General features: G+C 41.6%; 1 protein-coding gene across 6 annotated transcripts in view; it reads right to left on the bottom strand.

The window, feature by feature from the left end:
• DLGAP1 (DLG associated protein 1) overlaps window positions 1-20,570 on the bottom strand; it is a 419,833-nt gene that overhangs the window by 86,977 nt on the left and 312,286 nt on the right. For all 6 annotated transcript variants that reach the window (XM_075744335.1, XM_075744334.1, XM_075744332.1 and 3 more), the window contains 2 exons: window positions 11,521-11,698; window positions 8,789-9,029 (listed from right to left, as the gene is read on the bottom strand). In XM_075744335.1, the coding sequence (XP_075600450.1) occupies window positions 8,789-9,029; window positions 11,521-11,698 (419 nt within the window). The remainder of the gene's footprint in view (window positions 1-8,788; window positions 9,030-11,520; window positions 11,699-20,570) is intronic.

Below are 20,570 nucleotides of genomic sequence, written 5' to 3' on the forward strand. Positions count from 1 at the left end.
GTGTAGCTATTTACTGGATATAGTACCGAATGCATCATATTTGAGCTCTGAAATGGGAAATACTGACATGATGAAATATAATGGCTCCAAATGAATTGCTGTAGTAGAAAAGCTGTACTCATTAAACCCACTTACTAAAAATTCTTAGTTTTTTGAAAATCCAAAATCACTCAGTCACTTTAAAAAGCCCGTCGTCACCAAATATGTCGTCTGTAACTTTTCGGAATATGCTATGGCTCAAGAGAGCTTTGTAATTATTATATCTGAGGACAACCAAAATATTCAGGTTTGCCTTAACAGAATGACATGGAACTTACTGCAGGTGGGTGGCAACACGTTGCTGAAAACCGGACAGTAGCACACGCTAGAAATAACAACCGGAGTTATTTTTATACACTGGATGTATTAATTAAGCATAGCCCCTTCACGAAAGAGGTCTAAATCTTGCTTCCCAAAAGACAACTGTAGTTAAAAGCCACATTAGTCTATTTTAGGAAAATGGCAGGAATTATTAGTGAAAATGTGATCGCATTATATAAATTGGAGCATGTCTTCGGGCTTACTGATTCAGCTGATTTCTGTCACCCCCATCACAAAAACATTGCATTGGAAATAAGCCAGAACAAAGAAACGATTCAGGTCTTTGTTGTATTTCTCCATAAAGTGAAAATTTAATTATTTGCCCTTAATTTGTTAGCAGCATCTCAGCTAAGGGACAATGTATCCTTAATGCTCAGAGTTCTGCTGTTTTCAAGCAATGACCAGTTCCTGCGAACTACAGTTTGGATAAAGGTTATACTGTCCTCCTACAATATGTAAGTAGAAATGGACTGTGGGTTTATTTTATATTCTGCTGCATGTTCTACCGATTAGTTTGTGACTAAGCTGACATTGCTATGAGAAACCTGCTCCCTTGCAGTGTAATTCCAGGCATATTTCAAAGGGGGTTGGTTCCTACTCCTGCTTGCAAGTCAGAAAACATTGTCCCCAAAAATACAGATACAGAAGGCTGCAGAGTCAGAGCTATTGAAGTCACATCAGCCTGGCCCTGCACCCAAGCTCACTGTCAGGACGCCAGACCTGAACTGCTGCCTCTACCTGAGGTAGACCTGTCAGCCAGCCCAAGCTTGACGGCACAGGGTAGGCTTGCCTTGCAGCAATGAGCAGAAGAGATGGTTGATTTAGCCACTGCTTCTTGGACTGTGGCAAAATCACTGAGGTTTCATGTTTGTTTATAGGCTTAGAAAACAGTTAATTCTCAGCTAATGAGACTTGATGCATGCAGTGCTCAGTCAACACAGCAACCTTCAAATTACTATTTTGCTTGCAATACCCTCCTGTACATTTGTTACAGTAAATCAAGTGATATTTTGTCTCAGCTAGGCATTGGACATTCAGATGCATTCATATACACAGACAAGCATGGCTGCAGGCTCCGTCAGGGGTACTTCTACAAAGTACATGCACACCAGCAGGAGTGGGGTGCACAACCGTGGGACCAGGGTTGTCTCACTGCATTAGTACACCAGGGGGTCTCCATCTAACTGGGGCTCTGGACACTCCTACAACAATCACCAGCTAGTGGTGCATTTGATAACACACATACCGAGTCTGGAGGAAAAGCATAGCTCAAATCAACACGATCTGTACTCCTATATAAATCTGATCACCTGAAAGGATTATCACTTTAGTGTATGCAGTATAATCAAAGGAAATGAATTAATGGTAGATTATCTTTAGGCACATTGTATATAGATGTATGCGAAGGGCTTCCATACAATTTTTCATCTCTGTAAAGAAATTAAGAAAAGACTAACAAATAATGAAACATTACATTTTATGTACCTAATTACTGCCATCCTCTTTATTTGTACTGCCGCTAGATGAACAATCTCCTTAAAAGTTCTTTTCATAGAATGATATAAATTTCTGTTAAAGATCTCTTTCTCCTGAAAAATCATTTTTTCCTGTTTGATTTGAGACTGTCAAATCTACAGGTCTGATGGCCATCCTATTACTAGCATCTAAAAAGAGAGTGATGTACCCATTTCAGCCTTGGAGATGTTCGAGTCATTTGGACAACTGGAGAAGTCAACCACACAAGCGCTATCTGAACAAAATAGCAGAGCTGTTCTGTGCTTCTGGAACTGTTCACAAATTAAGACAATGCATTCCTTCAAGACATTTTAAAATCACAGTTTTGAAAGATTAAGATATATCTCATATTCTTACCTCACTGAGAGCCTCAGCCCAAAAGTTTAGAAGCATATCAAGCAAATGAAGAGTAAGAATAGTAAGCAAAGATCAAATACCAAAGGGTATTACAAGTCTTTCATTTCCTGCATTTGGAAAACATTTATAACTTTGGAGACCACTTTTAAATCCTCTAAGCTTTATGTTTTCAGAGGTGGAAAAAATAAATAGGCCATACCCTACAAAACATAGTCCTTCTCTCACCCTTTCTCTTCAGGAAATTCGGAGCTTTGGCTGTGCCCTTATGCTCAGCAAGTTGCCTGAAATTGCAAGGACTGAGCACTTTCCTGAAGTGCTGAGAGGGAAAGTGGACTTGTCATAAAGAAACCAAAATCACCAAGCTCCAGGGTGAATGCCACAGGTTGTCTCTCCAGATCTGGGCAGTGTCTCAGAAAGGCCCAAACTGTTTAAATTTAACATTCATAATCATACAGAGAAAAGAGGTAGAACCAGGGAGCATGATGAAAAATTGATGTAATACATCCCACTACCTGACATCACTCAAACTGCAAACCAGCTGTAACTACCAAGTATTCTTAAAGTAGGGGCCTGTGTAATATTTATTCTAGTAATCACTGTCTTTCAGGCCACAAAGTTCCACATGTCTTCAGGACATACAGACTTTATATCCAAAAGGTAAAATGGAATTTATCAAACTTATTTCAATTCCTGTTCTCAATAGACATAAAACTACACTACATGTAAACTGACCTGGTGCAACCTGCCAAATGTTTAGGTAGCCTTTCCATGGCTGAGTCTTTCTCATGGCTCAGTCCTGCTCCTTCTCAGGCACTTATGATCAGAGCAATTTCCATAAGTAAGTGCTTTGCATCACGCTTTAAGTCAGTTAGAAATGTCCCAGCAAGAGCTCCTTTCTGAGTTTCTCTCATTAAGAACTTCTACTGGCTTCATAAACATGGGTTTTTTTGGTGGTTTTTTTTTTTTTTTTTTTTTTGTGTGATATGGAGCTTAACATTCATAAAGCTGACTTCTGGGATTGACAAGACGAAACTTGCTACAGCTACAGTCAGATGCCTCTGAAATTGGAAACAGTGTTCTCCTCCAAGGTCAGCTCCTCATTAGTAAAGGAAAATATTTTTAAGTGCTGGTTTAAGCAGTTTGATAGTGGATCCAAAGGCAGACTGCATTTCAGGATTAGTCAAGGAAACAGAGGAAATGAACCATGTAAATTCTTTGTCAAACAGTTTTCTACTCTCTTCAAATCTATTTTAAGGTTCAACATCTGCATGAAGGCCCTAACTTAGTTATATTTTTTCAGACCTTGTGCAGAAATATCTTAATTTTGGTACAGATCCAGAAACCAATCCTAGCTTCAACTGGAAATCAAATTTGAAATCCTAATTCCTTGTTTCTTTTTTGGACAGAACAGTCTCTGAAAGGACAGCTCTGAGGAGTCCAAAAGAGCTTGGACACAGCTGGCGTACAGTCAGTTACAGCTTCCTTCTCCACAGGATTTGATTTTATTTTTGAATTCTGCTTGGCACAAGTCTATTTTTAAAGTTGTTTGCATTTTTCTTTTTCTTTCTTTCTTTTTCTTTTTCTTTTTTTTTTTTTTTTATTGGCTAGGCAGCTCCTTAGAGATTTTCCACAAAAATACCTTACCCGTCTTGGTCAGATGTTCCAACGAACGGAAGGAAAATAGCTTGCTCAGCTGAAGCACCATAATCAGCATATACTGTGATAACTCTCAGTCCTTCTCCGGCTACACACCATGATTTCCTTGGGATTTTTGTTTGTTTAGCTTGTAGGCAGAAGTGTAATATTACTGAGAATCACCAGATGGCATTGCTGCAGATACCTTTGATATTTCTGTTTACCTGACTGTACAGACATTGGATATTGAGAAAATACTTACTGCAATCTAGTGCAGAGTTTTTGCCGATGTTGCTGCTCCAGCTCCATGAAAGAGGTGTTTTCAAATTAAACATATCCAATCTCAATTATATATTTGTAACCACATGTGCTAATGCCTGAGCTCTCACAATGTTATAGGATTTTTTTGCAGCAAATGAACATGCACGGCTGCATAGGCATGGTTTAGAAACACAGACACAAGAAATGTGGGTGAAAGATGTTCTTTAGACTGGTTTAAAATTTCTTTGCTTCTTAATTACTATATTCTTTAAGCTTATTGAAATGATTTACAGACTTTTAAAACTGTTAAAAGGCTACCTATTTAGTGACTGAATCTGTTGGCTGAAAAGTTTCAGCTATAATGGTTGCATTTGCAAATAACCTGGGATCAAATTATACAATAACTCACACCTCATTAAATTCCTCTGAAGAGACCAAATTACATGGGTGGTAATTTTTAGTGCAGGCTATGGTGTATAACATATGCCAGCACTTTAGAGCTGCTGCAGCTCCCAGCCTGCACAGCCCCACTCCCAGGGACTGACCGGTGCTGAACGAGCAAATACGAGGGTGAATGGCCTTTGTCAACTGCTTAGCTTTCAAGGCATGATGAAGTTGTGATGTGGCACTTATTTCCCAAATGTCTCTATTTCCATATAAAGTGCTAAGATCGTATTTTCTCTTCTTCATTTCAATGTCCTTCATTTAAAAACAAGGATGAAAATTAATTTCACATATAAGACTGCCTCATGAACAAAGTACTAGCCTCCCAGATACATGCAGAAACTTCACTTTGGTGATGTTAGGGTTTTTTTCCCCACCCACAGTAGAACATTTCATTTTGTTGATGACAACAGGTTTGTGTGTACAGCCCCATTTTCACACTCGGGCTTGGTTTCAGCCCGATGCAGTCACCATGATAGCATTAAGATAGTCACCATGATAGCACTAAGACCAGTGCAAGCTGCAGAGGCCACCAGTTGGCAGAGCTTGTTGCCACAGCTAGCACATTAGCACTGGATTTATAGTTAGATTGAGAACATCCTCAGTAACTGAACAGCTATGCCAGTAGAGGTATATTCCTAATTCCAGAACTAAACCTCTAACACTATGTGGCAAAAGGAAATTAAAACCTGAGGCTGCAGCCACTGTAGCATAAGCTAACAGGCAGAGGAAAGTGTGATTTTTGTCGATAGTGCTTCATATTTTTATCCAGATGCCCTAGAAAGCTGTAGATCATTGCTCTGGAGCAATACTGTTGAATCCAGTGGGCAGGCAGCTCTCTTGTCTTTTCCATCATCATCAAGTTGGCATTTTCCTGGGCTTCCAGCAGTGAAAGAAATTCCCAATATCAGTGTACGATTACAGCTTTGTGCATTAGTGAATAAAAAGCCAGGTCCCTGAGGGAATTGCTAATGATGATGAAAGGAACCTTGCTTGGTAGAACAGGTAGAGGTGCTTTGGGGCAGGGGGATGGCTGTCTTATTTGGGGATGTCAAATCCATAGTTTAGATCATAACTGCCCTTATGTCTCCCACAAAAGCATTTGAAACATCACCTCAGTGGAGATAAGTCTGAGATATTGTTCTCCTTTCTTGTCATCTGCCTAGCTATTGTGCCATTTCCCATTTCATTGAAGCAGATATTAATCACAGAATCGCAGAATTGTTTGGGTTGGAAGGGGTGTTTAAAGACCATCCATTTCCAACCCCCCCTGCCATGGGCAGGGACACCCTCCACTAGACCACATTGCCCAAAGCCCCATCCAACCTGGCCTTGAACACTTCCAGGGAGGGGGCATCCACAACATCTCTGGGCAACCTGTTCCAGGATCTCACCACCATCATAGAGAAGAATTTCTTCCTAATATCTAATTTAAAAGTGCCCTCTTTCAGCTTAAAGCCATTACCCCTCGTCCTATCACTCCATGCCCTTGTAAACAGTCCCTCTCCAGCTTTCCTGTAGGCCCCTTCAGGTACTGGAAGGCTGCTATAAGGTCTTCCCGGAGCCTTCTCTTTTCCAGGCTGAAGAACCCCAACTCTCTCAGCCTGTCCTCATAGGAGAGGTGCTCCAGCCCTCTGATCAGCTTCGTGGCCCTCCTCTGGACTCTCTCCAACAGCTCCTTGTCTTTCTTGTACTGGGGACCGCAGAGCTGGACGCAGTACTCCAGGTGGGGCCTCACGAGAGTGGAGTAGAGGGGCAGGATCACCTCCCATGACCTGCTGGTCACTCTTCTTTGGATGCAGCCCAGGCTTTCTGTGCTGCTAGCGTGCATTGCCAGGTCACGTTGAGCTGCTTCTCTCCCACCAACACTCCCAAGTCCTTCTCCTCAGGGCTGCTCTCAATCCATTCTCTGCCAGGCCTGTATTTGTGCTTGGGATTGCCCTGACCCATGTGCAGCACCTTGCACAAATTAATAGAAACCATCAATGGTACCTTTCATGTTATTTCTCTTCTGTGAGCCAGCCACAGCCAACAGCAAGGTAGTCAATATAGATGCTTTTGGATGGAATTAATTCAGCTCTAATCCCCTAATTAATCTAATAATTAAATGGGTAGTGGTATGTAAGTCAGGTAGTAAAAGAGACAAGTTGTTTGAAATGCTACCACTGCAAGGGATGTGCCCTTGGAAGCCCAAGAATTAAAAAATGAGAAAGATAACTCAGTAAAATTCCCACATCAGAAAATGAATACCTACAGCAGTCTTTAAATGCTTCTCGGGATGTCCAAAGAGACGGCTGAAAATCATTCCTCTCTCTGCATTTTAAGGGGTTGACTACAGAAGCAGTAACCCAAGACAGACCCACTGGATTACATTTTTCAATAACATAGCTTTGTTCATATGATTTTTTAATAAAGCCAGCTACTCAGAGAAGAGACCAGGCCTCTGTTTCTGGTTGTACTACAAAAAGAGGAGCATAAACAAGAGACAGTTTACAATAACTATTTTCCTCTTTCAGGTTTTCCAGTGCTTTTGGCTGGTACATACAGCCAACCTCCATTTACACACCATCATCCCCAAACACAGGCACCATTTTTCTAAGTGACAGAAGCAATCTCTTATATCAAGATAATTAAAAATAGTTATTCTTTTCTGGATTAATGATTACAGTTATTTTTTGTAAAGGAAAAGTGCTAACAAAGCCATCCTCAAAGAACTGAAAAACCACTCTGGGATACCCAAGGTGATCTAATATAGGCAAATACACACTGAAAAGAATCCCTGAAAACTCCCATCCTTCAGCTTTTGCCTCGGAATACATTGGACACAAGCTAATACTCTACAATGAAGCAACACATACCTTATGTAAATCCTGTCTTTGTGGTGTGGTGCAAATCCTGTGTGCACGCAAGAACTACTTTCATAGCAGAAATGTTGTCACATGGATACTATTTCTTAAGGGTTAGTGATTTGGAAGAGAACTGCTCTGCAGCATTTGCTAAAAACTCTTTGATGTTTGTGATGTACTGCCAATGTATTTCCAACATACTTAAACTTGTTACTTTTAGAAAAATCATGAATTAAGCTGAACATTTTTGGTAAAAGGATGGAAGGTGTCCTTTGATGACATAAACCAATTGACAAGCGGCTTTAAAAAAGACTGGAGTGAGAGATAAGGAACTTACAAGGTATAAACAACTGCACCTGTGAGATAACGCACAAAAAGGCAAAAATTTAAAGTACAGAAAACAGAAATTACAGAACTGGGAATAGAGATAGTAGATAACAGTGAAATGCTCATTATAGTCAATATTAGTCTTGAATATGAATAGTACATGTATAGTCAATGACGCTTGTGTAAAGCAGTAGAATGGATGCAGAGAAGTCAAGAGAAAGAGGGTCTCTCTTCTCCCACAGGGAAGGGCACACACACATAATGGTTCCTGCCTCTTGCTTTCCTGAGTGAGAGAGGCAGATTTGGATTTTGGTTTCTGACTTGCTTTTTCTTCCCCTTAAGCACTAATTTTGATGACAGAATCTGGAATTCATCATGGTTATTTCCAAAAGAAAAGCAACTTCAAACATTAAAAGGAAGGTTTGTAAGTCTCGCTTTTAGACGGAAACCTCTCCCTCTTGCAAGGCTTGAACAGTTTGAACTGCAGAAGGAATAACAGCAGGATGTGAGCATGCATGCTTTGACCTGCAGACCTCTTCTTCCCTTCTTTTTTCCCACCTCTGAGAAATGGCCTGGAGAGCTGCAACAGTCTCTCTGAGTCATTAAAGAACACATCCAGCAACTTTTCGCTTTTAGAAAAGACAAAGATCACCTCATCTTTGTAGAAAAACTCAGCAGAAGGACCCTCCTCTGCTGGTAAGAGCCAGCGGAGCTGTTAACCCAGAGCCTTCACGTTCAGCTTTGCCAAATTATGATTGCTTTTTTGGGGAGGATAGCAAGAGGAGACATGACCTTGGATTTCCCTTCTATGTGCTTTTAGCCCAGAATAAATTAGCTTGGATGTAGGAGACAACACAACTGCATCAGCCTTGATCTGTGCATAGTTTTAGGCTGATTAGTCTGTCCAGCTCCCTGATGAAACACAGACTCTCTTATAGGCTTGGTATCTGACAGAGAAGAGCTCATCGTTGATCTGATGGACCTGCACAGAAAGGTACCTTCCCTTTCCACCACCCCTCTGGATTTCCCTTTTTGTTACTCACCAGTACTGCTCTGGATGGTCCTCACCGTGGTGGTTGTACGTGGGGGAGATGAGGACCGCAGGGATATGCACTCGTCGTCCTGGGAGCAGCCCTTCTCAATGGCTCTGACATAGCTGTGGCTCCTCATACGGAAGCAGCCTGGCATGGGCAGATCCAGAGCCTCCACTGCCTGAGACTCGAGTTCACTGAACACCGACTCGCAGACGGATTCGAACTGACCATTCACCTCCATCTCACTCACCTGCAGGCAAAGAGCGGGCAGGTTCAATACATCCAACACACCAGCCTAACAGGTACAAACACTCACAATGGCCAACATCTGTTAGAAGATGCCTTCACACATGGGCAACAGGTGAATGGCACATAAACACATCCCATTCTACAAAGCAACAGTTGTTAGAAGAAAAAAAAATGTACAAAAAGGGGAGACAGAGGCTTTAGGCAGAGATTCAGCAGTTTTGGCTCTTGGTTCCTGCCGAGACTGGTGGGAAGCTGGGAGTCCTCATAGCAGCATCCGGTTTATCTCACCCTCGGCCCACAGCAGAGGTTGAACCTCTGGCCATTATGACCATTATATTGAAAAACATAAATCACTCTTTCTTTGGGGACCGAGGGGAAAGAAAAAAAAAAAAAAAAAGGTCAGCTTAACCCTGGTACACAATCAATGCAACCCACAGGCAGTCACGGTGATAAACCTGAGGGGTTGGGAAGCTGGAGGGTAGACGTGGTAACAACCAGTTGGGAAAGGGAGGCTGATAAGGGAATCAGCTTTGCTGCAGGGGAAAAATGTATGTATAACTACATCTCTGGGCTGACTCCTTTGGCTGAGTGAGAGATGCAAGGGAATCCTTAGACCCTTTGTGGAGCAGACACTAGGTGGTGACAAAGACTTGCACTCATGTAGGTTAAAGAACATTCAAAAGCATGTGGCCTTGCTGCAGGTCTTGCAAACTTGGAAACCACTTACCTCATTTTAATTAGTAATGGATGCTCACGTTTCTAAACTGAGAATAGAGCCCTGAGCTTGACATTAAAGCACAATAATTATCACTGTAGGAAACATGCACATGGAAACCACCACTTGAGGATTTTGTTAGTTTTCAAGCATGCAAAAGGCCAAGATTGCAAGACAAGATAAGACTGTGTTAGGGTGGTGGAAAAAAAAATCTAGAAATTTTTTTCCAGGATTAATTTTACTGAGGAAAACATTATGCCAAGTATTTGTACACATAAATGAAAAGGGAAATGTCAGAGTAGAACATATTTTTTCAAAGGGAAACTGCTTAAAAGAGCATGGAAGAGTAGTGGATAGTTTATCACAAAGAACTATCCTATGTTCCAATATCCAATATCTGAAATCCAATATGGTGGGGAATAGCCATATCCCCAAATAAATATGTCTGAATTAATGCTTTTTAAAAAAACCCCCGAACTTCTTCATACTGGCAAATGAAACTGTCTCTTTGGAAGACAGCTTTGTATAAGTGTTAGGTGTCCAGCTAAATAAGTAACCTAACCTAATGTTCATGTAGTTGCCTCTGAGACCTGAATTTCAGTGCTGTTTCCTCCTGCACACATCCCTCTTTCTAGAGCATCAGTCCATACCCTATGCAAAGTGCCTCTCTATAAAATACACAGGTGGATACTCTGAGGTTGTAATACCCAAATATAGAATTCTGCAGAAATTCAAACTACAGCTCCATTCTGAATGGCACATATATTTGTTATGGTCACAGCTGAAGTCCTGACACCAATGATGTCACACGCTTTTTTTGACATTGCAATGACTTGCCAATAATAAGGGGCCAGTATCCAACACCACAAATCCTGCCTGCTGCACTTCTGGAGTAGTGTAAGAATATTCTTTTATCCAGGTGATTTATCCAAATGATCCACTTAAGCAAGCAAGCCAAAAATCATATCAAGGAGCTACAGGATTTAGCAGATGAACTACTGGCCCACTGCCTGGTGGAGTGCTGGCACTTTCGTATTTCTTTCAGATCCATCCCTGACCAATTCAACTGTAGAAGCATGTTGTATGCAAGGACGGGCTTTTTTGTGATGATAAAACTCATAAACTGAATGGGTCACAGCAGGTTTTATTTTTTTTTCCTGGCTTAGAATGAGCATGAAAAGATCTGACAGAATTTCAGGGCAATAATACCTTTGCACTTAATATATATACTACGACATTTGTACTATATATGTGAACATTTCAGAGTTTCACAGAGCCAAGAATATATACAATAGCATAAAGAAAGCCTTAAAAATTCTAATAAAATACTAATAAAATTGTGAAATACAAAATACTATGGACTTAATGTTCTTTTAGCATCTCAGCATGCGAAATTTCTTTTTTTGAGGCATTCAAAAAATTTTGATTTCAGGTACAAAGCACAAGATCCTTAAGAGAATCCTGTTTAAAGACACTGGTCATGAGCACCTGTTTTTGGAAAAGAAAACTAAAAAATCAGACTGCTCCTTGAAATGCATTACATGTTGTGCCACTCATCCATTTGCAAAGGGCAGGTTATGGCATTATCAAATGTTACTCTCTCAAAACAGAGATTGTGTGAAAACATTTCTGTTTTCTTAAAATTGTTATGAAAACGTGTGGCATGCAACATCCTGATTCCACTTAAAGCAAAACCCATTTTCTCCTATTGCAAGGGCTTGGCTGGTGTCCAGCGTGGTGGCTGCCCTCCGGGCCGCCGCGGGTGTATGTCACCCACCTGACTGATGGTGCTCATGGCTCTCATGTAGCTCTCGTTGCGGGAGCGAAACTTGGGGGATGTCAGCAGCCCCGCGGGGTCCAGGCTGTCCAGGCTCCTGTTGATGGAGACTTCGCTCACCGCCCTCAGGTAACTGTGGCTGCGGATCTGAAGCTTTGGCGAGTGTTCGCTGGATATCCTGGGAGGTTTTTGGGGAAAAAAAATAATAAAAAATAGAAATTTCATCAAATTTGAATGGCCTCACCAGAAGTAGGGTAAAGAAAGGAGAGGCCCAATAGTAAGTTTGGCTGCATGATCCTAAACACATCAGCTGAATGTCTACTTCTTGAAATGCAGTTGGTAGGAACTGTAGGGGCTCTTCCTCTAAAGGGTTGTTCCTCCATGAAAACCCGGTGCTGATCAGACCTGCGGGTGCCGTGACTCTGACACCCACATACGTACCCATCTAACGGGGCTGCTTCTCATGGAGCTTTCAAGGGTGTATGGGCAAATAGGGTAGGCAGATCATACAAAACATGTATGACACTCATAGTACATCTTAACCTGGGAAATCATTTGAAGAACTTGGGGCACCTGGTAAGGTTTGATGTGCTTTAAATTTTATTTTATTCCTGGCTTAAGTTGAAAGTTCAGAAAATGTAGGCTAGGGAAATAGCTTTACATGACTTGATGTCAAATTAGAAGTTTAAAAAACACAGTTGTATTTCTGAAGTGATAACAACCCCAACTTTCCCATAGCAGTGACAGATGAGATGCACAAGCAGTCAGAAACAAACAAAAAAACCCCATAGGTAATGTGCACAAACTACAGTACTCCTGCCATATGTGCTTAGTCGGCTAGCAAAGGTTATAATGTGTAGCTACAATCCTCCGCCTGTGAGACATTTTATCCTCTGAAAATGCCCGATAAGTGCTGTCTTCAAAATCTGAGGCATCCTATAAAGATGTGAGTCACAAAAAGTGATCCGTGTCATGCCTCTTATGCAATACAATTAGTTTGGGGAATATTTCTTCTTAAACAATCAAAAGATAAAGTATTGAAAGGGTGATTCTTCAATATTTTTATTGGAATATCTTAAAACTCTCCAAGTATTACAAAGTAAACAAATTAAAATAGTAATTAAATGTCCATTTTAAAATGTAAATCTCACATGGATGTTTGCAGCTATACAAAAGAAAAACCTGTAACCTAATTACAGGCTTAATCTTGGTCCCCTAGTCTTTAGAAATAAGTACACAGCTGACCTGAAAGAAGAGAATCCATTTTATGTCTAATTCCTCAAGCATTTTCAGATATTTTGTATTCACGTAGCTAATGATGGTAATTAGTATGAGCAATTTCCCAGTGGCATGCACAATTCTGATAATTGTCAACGTAGTTTAGGAGGACAATTCCATTGTGTAATTGCACACCTAAGTAGTTCAGAAACTGGGTCTGTTTCTGAATGGTACAATACCGTAATAAAATCTAGGTCATCTCTACAACACCGTATTCTCTGACTACTAATTACCTGCCTAATAAAAATACATAAACTTATGCTAATTACTAGATATTCCTGTCACAAGATGAAGATAAAGCCTTTGCTTGCCATTTTCACTATGCTTACAGTGCACTACTCACAGCAGCCATGTTCATACGCTTTGACTCCTTACGCCATTTGATTCCACATGACAAAAGTAGAAAGCTTTTTAGACATCATAATTAGCAGTGTTCCAAACAACTCAAAAAAAAAGGAAGAGAAAGTGATGAAAAAGTGACCATTACTAACGTTTAGCTGCAACATTTTGATAACTAACACTAATCATGGAACTCTTGGAAAAAAAATTCTTGTCTATTATTTGATAAAAAAATAAAGAAATAAAAATTAAAAAAGATAAAATAGAATGAATAATTCAACAAACATTTTTCAGATGCACGTGAGCTACTTCACCACCCTGCAGATCTGTAAACTGATCAGCATTGCCTGAAATGCATTTCTTAAATTAATTCAAAATGTATTTTACGAATACGTTGTGAACAGTTTGCTGCCAATATGTGACATGCAAAATTCAAATATGCTTGATTAGCTGCCAGTTAGTCAAATACGTCACCTGGGGCTTGTCACTGTTCACTGATTAGCTGATCTCGCAAGAAGACTGCAGTGCATCACCAAATTCAGTGCACAGATATTGCCAGACAGAAATTTGCAAGTGCTGAGGCAGGTGCCCTTTAAAGATTGGAACTAATATAACAAGATGCAGGTACCCATAGCAGCAAGATTTTGCTGTACACATCAGATCAGATGCTCCAAGTGTCATGGAAAGCCACCCCAAAAGATACAGAAATTCATTTTCTGTATGCATTAGTGTTGCATAACAACATTTTCCCAACTCTGCTTGAAACAAGGGCATCCATCCATGAGAGTAAATGTTTCAGATGTGGGTGGTCAGCACAGCTGCCTTCTTTTTCTGACTAGTTTTGTTCCTGACTACATGACTGGCCAATTTGGCACACATCTAGAACCGTATTTTACAGGTGGCCACTTATCTTAGCCTGCACATACCTCCCATCTGTTGTATAAAACAAACTAGGATATTGGCAGCTGTTGGAGGAGGTGGCTCCTTGCTTACTGATTGCTGCAATCACTGTTTCACTAGATGTAGTGATGGAAAAAAGAAAAAAAAAAAGAAAAAAAGGAAAAGGATTTAAAGCATAGGCAAAGAAACATCTGAAGGTTTGCGTTTATAATGATTACTACTGCTTTTATAGCTGTGTAATAAATTGTCACTGTATTCTACAGTACACTTTAATGAACAGTTGAAATGCCACTGGAAATTTTGAAAACATGCCGTTTAGGAATAAATCTGGCTATGTATGACAGGGGAAGATCTGAATGTCTAATTTATTTTCTCAGAGTTACTATTACTAGCAACCTCTAAATGAAAATATTCTTTTCTTCCTTAAAGGTTCAACTCTATCTTCTATTTATCCTGCATTACCTAAAATTCTGTTTGTGCCATCATAATTTCCACAACTAGGCATGACAGACAAGGGACTGAGACTTTGGGACAGCTCTTTGGCCAATACAAAACAGTCTGTTAGCTCTACTGTCTTCATTGGATATATTAATTGGCAGAAGGAGGATGTGAATTATTAAAGATCTTGAACGAGCTCCTCAAGCATGCCACATCATTTCTGTGCTGCAGTGCCTGTCGGTGTGACATGGGACAAGCGTAGCCCTGAACTCAGTGCCAGAGCCCTTTCAGAGGGGCTTATACACAGCTCATCCTTACTGCTGTGGTAAAATGAGATTTTGCCTGGGTGGTTTCTGGTCCCTTGTGGATACACGATGTGATGAAGTTGGTTGAAGCAGCATTCAGGGAGCCTGCAGCGGGCATGGGGAGTGAGGCGTGCTTTGGGGATGGGCTGTCCCCTAAGGCAACATGCTTTGTTCACGAGTGACAGGTTCCCAAACTTGCTGCACCATCCTTTTCCCCCATACTGCTTCCCTTGCCCCAGGCTTCACCCCAGAGGATGGGAGTACAGCCACAATGGCAACACGCCGATAGTGGATGCGGTGGGAGGAGAAGCACTGCTAGACGTGCTTCCCAAGAACCACACAGCAAGAGACACCAGGAGAAGACGAGGGCTTTGGGGTTCTGCCACTCTGCTGGCTGACGTTGCCAGTGTCCCAAGGGGACTGACCCGAAAAGGAGCCAGCCCTGTGCTGAGGTGTGTGGAAATGGAGTCCGCCCGAGTCCCAGCGGAGAAATAAAGGCTCCCCTGGGCAAAGGCAGGCAAGTGCCTCTGATCCACACTGTGCCTCAGGGAAGATTGAGATACCCAACCCGTGAGAACAAAACTCTCCTGAAAGCCCATGAGGGGCTCTGAGAGGCAGGAGAACGTTCATTTAAGCAGAAAACACATTTTTAGCGAAGCATCTAAACCAGATCATGTAGGTGTGTCAAGGACATTTTTAAGCTACCTTTGCTGACTGCCCTTTGGTTTCTGCTCTGTACACTTTAGACATATTGAGGCTGATTCTCCTGTTTTCATTCAAATATAGAAATGAAAAGATTTTAAATGCACACACCTAATTGCCCCTACCACTGTTGCAACATGCATGTTAATAAATACTTTTAACCAACTGTTACAGATGTGTTTGTATGTACACAGTCTTAATTCAGATGGAAGCACATTTTGGTCCGTAATTTGCTTAACTGACTATTTGCAGAGTAAGGACTTGGTCAGCATATGTAAGCATGGGAGCTCATTTAGCTCATTTGCTCATTTGCTCATTTGCTCTGGTTCGTACAGGGAAGTCTGAGACAGAGGCAGGAAATAGTCTTAACCTAGTGCCTGGCTCAGATGATGGCCCAGGATGCATGAAGGGGGAAGAAAGCTATACACTGTCTTTATATACTGCCTTGTCATTTCTGACTTGTATATGCTGGCCATAATTTAATTCATTCAAATATATATATTAAAGGATTCAAAATGCAGTGTTAGCAGATTAAAAGTGAAATAGCTTTGAATATATTCCTGGAAGAGTTCCTTTGCCTTCAAAATGACTTTCAAATGCCAAAGAGAATGTAGACAACAGGGATTTCCAAGAACAGGCAAGTTTAGTTTCAAATATTTCCTTTTAATTTAGGAAAGCACAATGCACTCTGTTGTGTATATGTTCTTTATGAAAAACACTTTCATGTATTATGTTTCATTTCTGAATGAAAACAGGGAGAGGCAGGACTAACGATGGCTGCTTTCTTTCCCCTTTAGGCCAGACACAATAGAAAAAAGTGTTACAATGAAAAATAGTCCTAAGACTGTATTGTCTTCTGCAAGTTCAGCATTCAGATTCATAGCACAAAGCACAGCGTTGTGCCAAATGGGTACTGTGCTATGCCAACAGAAAATGACAAAGCAGAATAAAGTGAAAGTCCAGAAACGTGTCCAGAATACTTCCGTAAGCCAGCAGACGAGTGTGCTAAAATTTGCCTTCAAACAAATGGAAAGCCCCCAACAACATACCACACACAACCCAAAACCAAGAAAAAATAAACCTCAAAACCACCACTATTGATAAATATCCCAGTTCTTGTTTTTGTAGCCTACAACGGACAGCTTAGTTCCCCAGGGCTTAATTATCCGAGGCTGAATGCCCCACCTCCAGCGTGGCTAGTGGGCACATCCAACGTACATTTCTGTGCTTAATTTTATTTGCATTTTAGTGTTGCTAGAAGGTACAATAATCCAGGGCAGTCTGACACAAGGCAAACAGGGAAGGACATCAGGGAGGAACACGTACAGAACAAAGTAATTCGAGTGCATCTGTCTGATCCCAGTCATGATACGGGTCACCAGGCTGGGGTAATTCGATCATGTTGGCACCTATGTTCCGCTGCTTTTTCAGAGCAGCGAACACAAATCTGTCATGCTACTGGCGGAGACAAGGGCAGCACATAAACAGTTTTGAGCGTCTTCCCCCTCACCAGGGATTTTTCTGGGTTTTGAAGATCTTCTTTTCTGTTTTTGTTGATAATCAAGTGAACCTCCTCATGAGGATTTCCTACCTTGAAGCTAAAATAATTAATAAAACCTCTCTTCAAGTCCTTAGTGTGTTGCTAAAGAGCCAAGTGTGAGAAAGAAAAATCTAAAACTTGGAGACAACCAGAAAAGCTCATCTGCTGAAGAGCAATTCAACATTATCAGCACAAAATTGACATCTGCTTCCTTTTGCGTTATAAAAGATTCCACTGATCAAACTACAAATCGTCCTTCCTGCATGGACCAGCCAACACATACCACAAAACTGCGTGGGACATGCCAGCGTCACTGGGTTTGTCACAGGGTGAGAAGAGGCAGATATTGCACTATAGTGTATTTGTGTCTCTGCCTGGTTCTACAGATTCTGGTAGGGCTGCAAAGGAAAGCACTTAAAAAAAAATAAAAATCCAGAAGTCCATGCAGTTTGGTGTCACACAGCTCTCTAATGTGTCTGTCTCCAGCTGTTGTGTTTTTTTGGAGTAAGCACATGGTGTCCTGCCAGGGAGATCCTGTTTGTTTGATAGAAGGCAGCAGGAACTGGATCAACATTTTTTAGGAGGAAATGTTTCTAAAAAGCCCAGTCCCTTTTAAAACTCTCCACGTCTGGCCACTGCCAGCTTCAGAATCAGCCATGAAACCACTTCTTTGTGATTTTATTACAAACCTGTTTTCCAAAAAAAAAAAAAAAAAAAAAAAAAAGGCTAATAAATTGAAGGAACCTTTCCCTTGTCATTGACATGCTGTTTCTTCTCCCTGCTTTCTAGACATGGTGAAAGAACAGAGCACAGCATGGAATGGGCATGTTATGCTGTATGCAATTGAGTTGGTAAGAGAAGCAGATGGAAGATGATGCAGACAGACATTATACAATTCTCCTTAATCAGAAATCTGGTCTACATGCTGGTGTTGATTCCCATGTGGGGGGGTGTGTGTGGGGAATAGTTGTGAGCGCTCTTCTGTTCCACCCTGGAGAGTGAAAAGAGATGCTGAAGCATAGAAACAGTTCCAGATGAACCAGCTCAATCCAGTGATGTCAGGGTAAGCCACTTCTGTACAACACCACGCAATTTTTGTTTACACTAGAAGAGAAATATGTCCTCTCTTGGCACACCTAGCAGGCTAAGATATAACATTGTCAAGAGCACCCAGCTTGAGAAGAGTAGCTTTCCTCTCAGAAGACCCTCTGAAGAAAGCTGGGGGCCTTCATGTCTCCTATTGCCAATCTTATTGAGTACATGCTTAGAAGGTTTTTTGGAAATTCTTGCTTGGGACAAGGATGTCTGAACCTAGACCAAATGTGTGACACAAGGCTCTTGCCTTTTTCAGCAGGAGTTTCCTTTGGGCTGGCACTAATAATCCCAGGAACAAGTGCTACTCACCATCAGAGAGACATATTTATCTAAGCTGGAAAAGCTTTTTCCTTGTGTCAGGTATAGCACTAAGAACGAACACTGCTGGAGGGCCTCAGCAGGTCAATGATGCCTGCAGCCTTGCCTGGAACCCTTTGCCCCGTGTTGAGGTGAGGATGAATCCTTTGGTACTCTCCTTATTAAAGCCCTCCACCACTTCTTTGATGAACTCTCTCTTTGCCAGCAAAAAGTCAACCCGTCCCTCCTGCAGAAGGTGTTCCTTCACTTCCCCTTGGTGAGTCCAGGCTCACCCATCTGATCCCACATCATGTTACGTTCTTGGTTACTTCCGTGTTTAATGACCTGCTGCACCACTTGGACACATACAAGTCTATGGGGCCGAATGGGATCCACCCAAGGGTACTGAGGGAACTGGTGGAAGTTCTCCTGGAGAAACTGACTGCTCATGGCTTGGACAGGCATACTCTTCGCTGGATAAAAAACTGGCTGGATGGCTGGGCCCAAAGAGTTGTGGTGAATGGAGTTAAATCCAGTTGGTGGCTGGTCACAAGTGGTGTTCCCCAGGGCTCAGTACTGGGGCCAGTTCTGTTTAATTTCTTTGTCAATGATCTGGACGAGGGCAATCGAGTGCACCCTCAGTCAGTTTGCAGATGACACCAAGTTGGGCAGGGAGTGTCGATCTGCTGGAGAGTAGGAAGGCTCTACAGAGGGATCTAGACAGGCTGGATCAATGGGCCAAGGCCAACTGTATGAGGTTCAACAAGGCCAAGTGCTGGGTCCTGCATGGACATGGACCACTTCACCGCCACTTCTGTAATTGCTGCTATTATCATAAATGAGTCAAATCATACTGTCATTTTCTTCCTTTTGGGTGTCTGCTAACACACTCAAAACATCCTCTCATACACCTGCAGATCTGCACTGCCTGACGCATTCATGGAGAGAATTGAAGTTTGAGTCTCAGTCTGTATTAATATTAAGCTTACTCCTACTCAGAAAACTGACAGACAGCTTTTTTCTTTTTTTAACCTCAGGGTATCTGGGACCAAGATATTCCCCACTGCGGTCCTTGTGCTATTCTAAAATCACAGTCTCCACAAGCTCGGACTTCACCTGCTTAATTTAATTTTCAGGTCTCCCTCCATTCATACATTAAAAGTTTGATTAATTCTGCCAGTGGGAAAACCCAAGAATTACAGCTCTCTGCCAAACTGCAGGAGGAAAGCAGTTACTTTTCAGGAATGTCACCCGGCTGTGCGCTGAGCTGGCTGCACAACCAGCCCTCCCTTCTTAGCACTGCGATTTATGCAGGAGCTCTGGCTTGCTCCCGGGAGTGGGAGGATAGCACTCCAGCTCAGCTAAAAGGCATCTTCTGGGCAGACTTCCCGTAACTCAAAGTCCTCCTGTGCTACTCCAAGTTACAATATTGGGCCATATTTATCTACAAATGTTTTCCAGTAAATACTAAAAAAGTATTTGCTGTTGATTGTCACTGCAGTGTTTACTTAAGAGCAATTTTTCCTGACAAATTGCAATGCCTTTTCAGTGTTCAGTGTCCTCAGCTCCACATGGACCTGAAACCAGGTGGTGGTCACCCACACGCTGCATGGCCACGAGCCTGCAAGCCCTGTCACATGCCTGCTTCCAAGTCACCTAGTTCAGAAAGACATTTCCAAACATCCGGGCTAGAACTGTATAAACATCGCCCAGTGAAATTAGGAACACATCTTAGTTTTGCAAGTCAACACCGTTACTCCAAAACCTTCACATAAATAAGCAGCCACCTGCATTTTCCAAAAATGTATTTTCTGTATGCAGCATTTTTCCACTTCCTATTCAGTCTTCTGCCATTTCAAAACTTTCAGATACCTACTAAAAAAAAAAAAAAAAAAAGCAGATTCAGCTGTACAGATGTGCAACACGAACCAAACTATTGGAGAACTCTGAAAAGCAAGTAGATGTTAAAGCAATGAGGAGGGTTGGCGAGTAACTCTGTAAGGCAGAAAGGAAAAAAATCCCAAGTCTAACTAAGCTAAGGGGCTGAGCTTACCTTCTTACATCTCTGAGTAACAGCACTACCTCCTAATGAATGCTTGAGAAAGCAAGAGTCAATACAGGGCCAGGCATGTGACATGACAAATACTTTGAGTATC

Source organism: Balearica regulorum, chromosome 2, assembly GCF_011004875.1.
Source record: "Balearica regulorum gibbericeps isolate bBalReg1 chromosome 2, bBalReg1.pri, whole genome shotgun sequence".
Lineage (NCBI taxonomy): Eukaryota > Metazoa > Chordata > Aves > Gruiformes > Gruidae > Balearica > Balearica regulorum.